Below are 10739 nucleotides of genomic sequence, written 5' to 3'. Positions count from 1 at the left end.
GCTTGAAGACAGGTTATTTGAAAATATACAGTCAAAAAAGACTAAAGAAAAACCGAGTAGAAAGCAATGAAGCAATGAAAAACAGAGTAGAAAGCAATGAAGGAATCTAGAAAATGGCTTCAAAAGGACAAATCTAAGAGTTATTGGCCTTAATGAAGAGGTATAGAAACACATGAGTAGAAAGTTTCTTCAAAGAGATCATAATAGAGAACTTCCCAAACCTAGAGAAAGATACAAATATCCAAGTACAAGAATGTTATAGAACAACAAGCAGACTTAACTCAAAGAAGACTACTTCAAGTCATTCAATAATAAAACTCCCAAAAACCAAGGATAAAGAAGGGCTCCTAAAGCTACAAGATAAGAGAAACAAATAACATCCAATGGAGCTCCAATATGTCTGGCAGCAGACTTTTCAGTGGAAACCTTACAGGCCAGGAGACAGTGGCATGACATATTTAAAGTGCTGAAAGAAAAAAAGCTCTTTTACCTTAGAATAATATATCTGGAAAAAAAAAAAATCCTTCAAACATGAGGGAGGAAAAAAAATGGTCCCAGAGTAAGGAAAGCTGAGGGATTTCATCAACACCAGCCCTGTCCTACAAGAAAAGTTACGAGGAGTATTTCAATCAGAAAGAAAAGGATGGTACTGAACAATAAGTAATCAACTGAAAGTACAAAACTCAGCGGTCATTGTAAGAACACAGAAAAATAAAATATATTATAACAAAGTAATTGTAGTGTGTAAACTACTCTTATTCTAATAGAAAGTCTAAAGGACAAACCAATCAAAAATAAAAAGCACAACTTTTCAAGACATAGTCAACACAATAAGATACAAAGAGAAATAACAAAAAATTAAAAAGCGGTGGGATGAACTTAAGGTGCAGCTTTATTAGTTTTATTTTTCTTTGCTGTTTGTTTACGCAAATAGTCTTAAGTAAATATCAGATTAAAAATAATGGTTTATAACATATTATTTGCAAGCCTCATGGTAACCTCAAACCAAAGAACATGCAATGTATACACAAAAAATAAAAGGCAAGGAACTAAATCATATACCCACAGAAAAATCATCCTCACTAAAAATAGACAGGAAGGAAAGAAAGAAAGAAGACCACAAAACCATCTGAACATAAAAATCAAAATGACAGGAGTAAGTTCTTACTTATCAGTAGTAACATTGAATGTAAATGGGCTAAACTCTTCAATTAAAAGACACAGACTGGCTGAGTGTATGAAAAAACAAGACACATTGATCTTTGCCTGTCAGAAACACACTTCTCCTCTAAAGACACACATATACTGAAAATAAAAGGATGGAAAAATATACTCCATGCCAATGGAACCAAAAAGAAGCAGGATTAGCTACATTCATAGCAAACAAAATAGATTTCAAGACAAAAAATGTAAGAGGAAAAAAAGTCACTATGTAATAATGAAGGGATCAGTTCAGCAAGAGGATATAACAACTTTACATATATGTGCACCCAACCCTGGAGCACCAAGGTATATAAACGAAATATTATTAGAACTAATGAGAGAGATAGGTCCCAACACCATAATGGCTGGAGGCTTCAACACCCTACTTTCAGCATTGGACAGTTCTTCCAGACATAAAATCAACAAAGAAACATCACACTTAGTGTACATTATAGACCAAATGGATCTAACAGACATTTACAAAACACTTCTTCCAAGGACTGGAGAATGCACCTTATTTTACCCAGCACATGGATCATTCTCAAGGATAGAATATATGTTAGGTCATAAAACAAGTCTTAAAACATTCAAATAAATTGAAATAACATCAAGCTTCTTCTCTGACCATCAAGAAATAAAACTGGAAAATAACAAGGGGAACTTTGAAAATTATGCAAATACATAGAATTAAAAAAAATATATGCTCCTGAATGACCTGCAGGTCAATGAAGAAATTAAAAAGTAAATTGAAAAATGTCTCAAAATAAATGATAATGGAAACACAACATACCAAAACCTATTGGATACAGCAAAAGCAGTATTAAGAGGGAAGTTTATAGCTATAAGTGCCTACATTAAAAAAGAGAAACACCTTCAAATAATCTTATGATGCATCTTAAAAAAATAGAAATATAAGCTCAAACTGAACCCAAAATTAGTAGAAGAAAAGAAATAATAAAAGACCAGAGCAGAAATAAATGAAAGTAAAATAAAGAAAATCAAAAGACTATCAATGAAACAAAAAGTTGGTTTTTTGAAAAGGTATACAAAATTGATAAACCTGTAGCCAGACTAAGTAAGAAAAAGGAGAGAAGATTGAGGTAAATAAAATCCGAAATTAAAAGGACTAATACTGGAAAAATTCAAAGGATTATTAGTGGTGACTATGGGAAACTTTATGTCAATACATTGGAAAATCTCCCTGAAATGCATAAGTACTTACCCATACAACCTACCAAGTTTACATGAAGATATCGAAAACCTGAGTAAACCAATAACATGTAACAAGATAAAAGCCGTAATAAGCAGTCTCCTAGTAATGGAAAGCCTAGGACTTGATGGTTTCAATGTTGAATCCTACCAAACATTTAAAGAAGAACTAATATCAATCCTACTCAAACTATTCCAATAAATGGAGGAGAAGGAACTACTTTCAAAGTCACTCTAAAAGGCCTGTTTTGCCCTGATACCAAAATCGGACAAAGACACATTAGAAAAAAAAAAAAAAACCTACAGGCCAATATGTCTGATGGATATTGATGCAGAAATCCTTAACAAAATACCAGCAAATCAAATTAAACAATACATTAGAAAGGTAATTCATTATGACCAAGTGAGATTTATTGCTGGGATGCAAAAAGGTATTGACAGGTACAAATCAGTCAATGTGATTCATCATATCAACAGAATTAAGGCTAAAATCATATGATCATTTCACTTGATGCTGAAAAGACATTTGATAAAATTCAAAATACCTTCGTGGTAAGACTCCTGAAAAAAACTGGGTATAGAATGAACATATGTCAACATAATAAAATCCATATATGTCAGACCCACATCTAGTATCATACTGAATGGAAAAATGTGAAAGCCTCTTCTCTATGATCTGGAACATGACGAAGATGCCCACTTTTACCACTCTTATAAAGTGCTGGAAGTTCTAGCTAGAGTAATCGAACAAGAGAAAGAAATAAACAGCATTCAAATTGGAATGGAAGAAGTCAAATGATCAGTGTTTGCAGATGATATAATCTTATATTTGGAAAAACCTAAAGACTCCACCAAAAAAACTCTCAGAACTCATAAACAAATGGTTTAAAGCTGCAGGATACAGAATCAACATACAAAAATCTGTAGCATTTCTATATGCCAACAGGGAACAACCTGAAAAATAAATTTAAAAAAATCATTCCACTTACAATAGCCACACATAAAATGTAACACCTAGGAATTAAGTTCACCAAAGAACTGAAAAATCTGTATAATGAAAAGTAAAAAACACTGATGAAAGAAATTGAAGATGACATCAGAAAATAGAAATATATTCCATTCTAATGAATTGGAAGAATCAACAGTTTTAACATGTCCATACTACCCAAAGCAATCTACAGATTCAATTCAATCTCTATCAAAGTACCAATGAGATTCTTCATAGATATAGAAAAACCAATCCTAAAATTTACATGGAATCACAATAGATCCAGAATAGCTAATGCTATCCTGAGCAAAAAGAACAAAACTGGAGGAACTACATTACCTGACTTCAAACTATTCTACAGAGCTATAGTAACCAAAACAACATGATACCAGCATAAAAACAGACTTACAGATCAATGGAACAGAATAGAGAACAATCTGCATGCCTACAGAGAACTAATTATCAACAAAAGTACCAAGAACATAACTGGGTAATAGTGTTTTCAATAAGTGGTGCTGGGAAAACTGAATTTCCATATACAGAAGAATGAAACTAGACCCCTATCTCTTGCCATATAAGAAAAACAAATCTAAATAGATGAAAGATTTAAATCTGAGATCACAAACTGTGATATTGCTACAAAAAAAAAAAAAAAACGTGGAAAATTTTCAGTACATTGGTCTGCAAAAAATTTCTTGAGCAATATCTTACAAGCACAGGCAACCAAGCAAACAGTGAGAAATGAGATTACATCAAGTTAGAAAGCTTCTGTGAACTCTTAATAAAGTGAAGTGACAACCCACAGGATGGGAGAAAATATTTGCAAACAAGCCACATGACAAGGAATTATTAACCGGAATACATAACGAGCTCAAGCAACTCTATGAGAAAAAACAATCTAATAATCCGATCAAAACCAGGCAAAAGATTTGATTAGACATTTCTCAAAGGAAGACATAATAATGGCAAACAGGCATATGAAAAGTTATGCAACCTCATTGATCATCAGGGAAATGCAAATATAAGCACAATGAGATATCAACTCACCCCAGTTAAAATAGCTTTTATTCAAAAGACAGGCAATAACAAATGATGGCGAGGATGTTGAGAAACTACAACTCTTCTACACTGTTGGTGGGAATATAAATTAATACAACCATAGTCTGAAGGTTCCTCAAAAACCTAAATAGAGCCACCATGTGATCCAACACATCTACTATTGGGTATATACCAAAAAGAAAGGAATTCATTATATTGAAAACATATGTGTACTCTCATGTTTGTTGCAGCACTGTTCACAATAGCTAATAGTTGGAAGTAACCTAAATGTCTGCCAATAGATACATGAAAAAAAAAAATGTGGTACATATACACAATGGAGTACTATTCAGCCATAAAAAGAATGAGATCCTGTCATTTGTAACCACATGGATGGGAATGGAGATCATTAGGCTTTAGTGAAACAAGCCAGGCACAGAAAGACAAGCATCACATGTTGGCACTTATTTGAGGGATCTGAAAAACAAAACAATTGAACTAATGGACATAGAGAGTAGTAGGATGGTGACCAGAAGATGGAATCTGTATTTAGGGGTTGGGGGAAAGGTGGGGAAAGTTATGAGTATAAAAAATAGAAAGAGTGAGTAAGACATACTGTTTGATAATGCGACAGAGTGACTGTAGCCAATAGTAACTTAATTGTACATTTCAAAATAACCAAAAGAATATTATTCATCTGTTCGTAACATGAAGGATAAAATTCTTGAAGGGATGAATACCCCATTCTTCATGTCGGGATTATTCTTTATTGCATGCATGTATCAAAACACCTCATGTACCCCATAAATATATGCACCTACTATGTACTCACAAAAATTAAAAATTAAAATTAAAAGACAAAACGTTAAAATGTTGAGCACTGTAGAAAATTTCTGTCTACTCAGACTGTTTGATTTTAAGGAATCAGTTTTATTTTCTGTCAGGCTGGACATTACTTCAGAATATCTTTTCAATATGCCAGATATGAAATATACTCATGGGATGGCATTTTCTTCAACAAGTGAAGAATGAGGACCATGGTCTTTACATCTATATGACTAGTCCAGTGCTTGAGATAGATTCTATTCTCTCTTTAGAGTGGCTGAGAGACTTGATGGTCTCTGTTTGGTAGCTTACTTCTGTCTAAAGAATCCTATTTCTGGGCTAATTCTCCATATTAAGTCTCCTGCATTGTTCTTAGGTGCTAGTATTTTCCCAGTGGTAACAGAATCAGAGGGAAGAACCACAGTAGTTCAAGGTAGTACAGGCCCACCACACATAGTTTTACACTGTGGAGATGTGAATCTGTCTGGCTGGAATCATATTACCTAAAGTTTATAGGAATCGTAGTATCTTTAAAAGTGAGAAGTATAGAATCGTAGCATATTTTTTAAAATGACATTGATCGTTCCAATTTACTCATTCTACAGCTGAGGGATCTGAAGCCTACAGAAGGTATGCAATTTACCCAGAGTCTCAGAAAGAATATGAGATTTAGGGCAGATTGAACTAGGTTTGAACACTGTTTCACAATTATTGAGTTACTGAGCTTCCCTGGGCCTCAATTTCCTCTCCAGTAAATCAGACCCCCATGATGATATCTACCTCCTGGGACTGTTGTGAGTACTGCACCTCGGCTAAACATCTTCCCTCTGCTTTTCCAGAATCAGTCACCACCTTTCTTCACCTGCTCTGTCCTGGGAGGCTATTTAGAAAGGATTCTCTCAATGGGCTCCTGGACTCTGATGTCCACTGGGTTTGGCTAATGGGGAGCTCCAAGGACAGTCAGAGGTGGAAGGAAGGAAGGGGAGTGAGGGCCGTGGACTTATTCTCCTGGCTCCATCCCTGTGAGTCACCTCGGGCGGGATAAATCTCGTTAGAGGTCACTGTTCTTCTCAAGATAGCTATTTCCTCATGACTATTGATCATTTCTGGTTCTAGTAACCACTTCCTCCCTGCTCTCATTCCTCTGGGTCTGTAGTGATGGCAGCTGCAACAAGCACTATCTCTGATGGTCTCCCTGCATCTACCTGTTTGTAAATGGTTCCTTTGCAGATAAATATTTGTCAAATTATTTAATTTTGCATGTACCATCTGTTTCCTGTTTGACTTTGATACCATATGCTTACAGCAGAGACTGGCATATAGTAGGTTTATTGTGTATGGAATCTATTGCTAGCAGTAACAGTAGTAGCAGTGTAGAGGTAGAAGTAATTGCAGTGGAGGTAATGGTGCTGGTATTTTTCAAAGCTACTCATTCAGTCACATGCAAAGCCAGCAGTAAGTTGTACTCCTCTTCCATACTCAGCTCTTTCTCGTTAATTGCTCTTCACCTGTCTGCGCTCCAGAGGAAAATATATGGTTGGCCTCTAACTCCTTACTCTTTGCGGCCACAGAGTAGTGCTAATCCCAAGTAGATCCTATCCTATATCTGGTACTCTGTGTGGTGTTTAAACCTGCCTTAGACAGGTAAAAAGTATTAAAAAAATTATTTAAAAAGTTGTGGAGGGTTATTATTGTAACTAAACTACTGTCAGTTTATAATGTCAGTTGTACAAAGTCCCAAACAAGAAGTAAAAGGGTGCCCAGGACTCCCTGCTTCTTGTCCTGGTCCATGTCTGACTTACAGTGTGACATGGGAGAGTCCCTTTGAGTATGTTTCACAACCTGATACGATGAAGAAGAATACTCTTGAAAACTGAACACACCAGAAATAAAAACGTTCAATACAATGAACTCATTGTACACTGATGACCTTTAATTTTTTATTATTCATTTTGTGGAAAATATAACATCATCACTAATGATTTCAATAGGAGTTATTTTATAAAGTCAGTTGCAATCTTTCAATAGAAATATGCACTAAATGTTTTCCTAACATTTGGCTTAATTTTCCTTGGATAGTGATATACCCATCAAAACATTTTTGGTAAACAAATTCAGAAAACAATTTTAAAAGGTAATACGGTAATTGAAAGCTGTTATTTTCAGCAATTGTAATCAGTTTCTGACCTGCTCTATTTGATGCAGCATATGCCTTTTGGTTTTGTTTGTTTTGTTTTCCATAACATGACATGACAGGGTGTTATTCTCACTGTTAATTGCAGGCAAGGGTACAAAAAATTATTAGAAGTTAGCTTGTGAGCATTTAATAAATGGAATTGTTGAACTCTAGACAACATCTGGGGTTCACTAAAAAAATTTGTATACCTTGATACCAATCTTCTTTTGGTTTGTTTGTGTTTAGATGACAGTCATGGGAATGCAATACATTGGTTGTATCTGGATGTCAGCAGGGTATTTTGCTAGGCCTTTCATGATTTTATGGTGTATGAAATAAAGATATGTGACCTTGATGAATGCTGGATCAAAATTCCAGGGTCTACTTCTCTTTTGTTTCATTAAATTTTTTTTCCCTTATTGAGTTTTGTGACTTCCTATGCAGAATGAGACAAGTGTTAACCTGTGGGAGGAACCTAGGATCATGCCTTCTCTATCTTTGACTCTCTCTCTTATTGTCTTTTAAAACATTTTTAGCTTTTTATTTTGAAACAATTATAAGTTCACAAGAAGTTTCCAAGATATGTACACGGAGGCCTTATGTACCCTTCAACCAGTCTCTCCCAATAGTATACTCTTCAGTACACCTCCACATTACACTATCAAAAGTAGAACATTGACAGTGATAAAATTCAGAGCTTTTTAAGATTCAACAATTGTCTTTTGGCTATTCTAGGCACTTTACATTTCCATATGAATGTTGTAATTATCTTGTAAATTTCTATAAAAAAGCCTTTTTAGAATTTTGATTAGAATTGAGTTGAATCTACAGATGAATTTGGAAATAACTGCCATCTTACAATATTGAATCATGGAACCAAAAATCAAAGTATACATTTTAATTTTTTCTTATGTCATTAATTTACCTTTGCAATGTTTTGTAGTTTTCAGTGTACAAGTCATTTACATCTTTGTTCAGATTTGTTCCTAAGGCTTTCTATTTTTAGTGATATTTTAAGTTGCACTGTTCTTAGTTTCAACTTTCAGTTGTTGAAATTAACTTCCAGTCCACCCTAGGACTACCATTGGCTGAAACACCGTCTCTTCTAATATATAAACTTCTAATATATAACTTCATATATATTAACATACAATTGATTTATATGTTGATCTCTTACTCTGCAATCTTGCTAACCTCAATTACAGTAGAAGCATTTTTTTAGATTGACAGTTCTACATGCACTCTCATGTAGTCTTTGACAAAAGATCCTTTTACTTCTCCCTTCCAATCGGAATGCAATTCTTTTTTTTTTTTTTTGGCACTGGACACAATCTCCAGTACAAAGCTTAACTATGCCCACAGTCTTGCACATGTTCATCTTAGACTGTAGTATCCTGCGTGTAAACACTCAGAACATGAATGTATTCCAGCTTCCATGTGAACCATGAACATTAAACATGGAGAAATGAGGAGTGGCGGCAGATCTGTTTGGGATGCATCATCTTCAGGGGATGCCGAAACAACAACAGCATTTGGTTTCCTCTACACCCCTTTCCCCTCCCCTGTAAGCCCAGGGAGTGGGCAGCAGTGGTGCTTTGTGATGCCAAAGCCACCCTAGGACTGCCATTGGCTGGGACGCTGCCTGTATGATCAAACAAAGCTCAAGGGCGTGGCTTTGCCTTGTCACCAGGAGGGTATATATAGGGAGGGTAAGAGCTCTGGGACATTCCCCTGGGAAGCTTCAATATAGCTGTGGAAGTCTGCACTCTACAAGAGCCTGCTATAGACATTCTACAACCAACCACAATCATGGAACAGCCAACTTCAAGCACCAATGGGGAAACGAGGAAGAGCCCCTGTGAATCCAACAACAACAAAAATGATGAGGTAAGATTGTTAGGTTTTGAAGCGAAGGCATGGGTGAAAGAAAGACACACAGAGAAGGGGCGGCTCAAACAGTAACACAAGAATATGGCAGACACCTGTGGAAGTGGACGAGCTTATTACCAGAGTCCACTGCCACTTACAGGCCGGGTTACTTACAGGTATGGGTGGGAGGGAGCTGGGCAGTATGGCTTGCTGCCCGGCAGGATATTAATAAGATGTTCTTATGATCAGGTGGTTTGGCCCTTTTTCCGGTGGAATATCATTGTGGTGTTCCTTAGAACTCTGTTAAGCAAGATATGATAGGGATGTTTCTTTAGTTGAGTCTTTATGAACCCTGTGGTCAGGTGGTTAAGCAGGATGTTTCTCCCGGCCTGAACCCCCATGGAATGTTTCACTTTGACCACGGTCTGCAAAATAGCAAACAGCTTACACAATTGTGCAGTTTGGACTAACAGATGACCCTACCTATACTCCTCTTCTTCTTCCCCATAGATCCCTACCCTATGATTCCACTTTGTTCTTCTCTGGCACAAACCCCTTCTTCAACCTGCATTCCTTCTCATAAAGACCCCCCTTGATATCCAGTCTCTATCCTACTCACCCAAAATAATGCCTTTCTGGCCTCTCCCTGTTTTCTCACCAGATGCAGGAGACACCAAACAGGGACTTAGCCCCAAAACCAAGTTTGAAAAAGACAAAAACATCAGAATATCCAACATTATTAATGTTTCCCTACAAGAAGTTTAAGAAAATAAGTTCAAGTCAAGTGGAGAATTACCAATCCCCAGGGAACACCATCTATCCAATTCAAGAGGAGGAGGAGGAAGACCTAGATTCATTTGAAGGATCTTCACAGGAGGGTGGGGAGGACTAGTCTCACATGGAGAAACCAAATTGGTCAAATCCTCACCACTGATGGCAATGATTACAATAAAATCAAGTTGGAGGAGCTGATGACTGTGTATATCTCTGCCTGTTTTCTGAAGGTGGTGAAGAAAGGAAGGGAAGATGTAGGCATTTCAGAAGGGAGGGATATGAGATCCTGTAGGGTTGGTGGACAGAGCCACATGTTGACAGTTAGCCCCACATTGTAAATAAGGACCGGGGGAGAACTGATTCCTGGAAAAAAATTTTCTTCTTAAAATTTTATCTCACAAGATAGAAAGAAAAGGACTTGGTGTTTCTTGGAGCGTGTGAATAGGTAGAAGGGCATATAAAAAGATATGTATTGTGTGTAGGTGACAGTGACACTCTTTCCAGAATGAAGACATCAAAATCACCACCTCTAGGCCACATACCTCATAGTGGTGTGGGTTGTAACTCACCGAAGGCTGTGAGCCACTGAAGCCCCTCAAAAGGACCAAAAACCTCCACCCTACATAAAGTAAGACAGTATGTCACACACATAAAAAT

General features: G+C 36.4%; 1 protein-coding gene across 1 annotated transcript; it reads left to right on the top strand.

The window, feature by feature from the left end:
• The first annotated feature begins 8753 nt into the window (after window positions 1–8753).
• On the top strand, window positions 8754–10280 carry LOC101002372 (sperm protein associated with the nucleus on the X chromosome N1). Its single transcript, XM_003918380.5, has 2 exons — window positions 8754–9326; window positions 9970–10280. The coding sequence occupies exons 1-2, from the start codon at window positions 9249–9251 to the stop codon at window positions 10198–10200; spliced, it is 309 nt and encodes a 102-aa protein (XP_003918429.1). The 5' UTR covers window positions 8754–9248; the 3' UTR covers window positions 10201–10280.
• Window positions 10281–10739: the final 459 nt, after the last annotated feature.

The sequence above is a fragment of the Papio anubis genome, chromosome X (assembly GCF_008728515.1).
Source record: "Papio anubis isolate 15944 chromosome X, Panubis1.0, whole genome shotgun sequence".
Classification (NCBI taxonomy): Eukaryota; Metazoa; Chordata; class Mammalia; order Primates; family Cercopithecidae; genus Papio; species Papio anubis.
The sequence above is the reverse complement of the archived record's forward strand: the minus strand, read 5'-3'. Positions and strand labels throughout refer to the sequence as shown.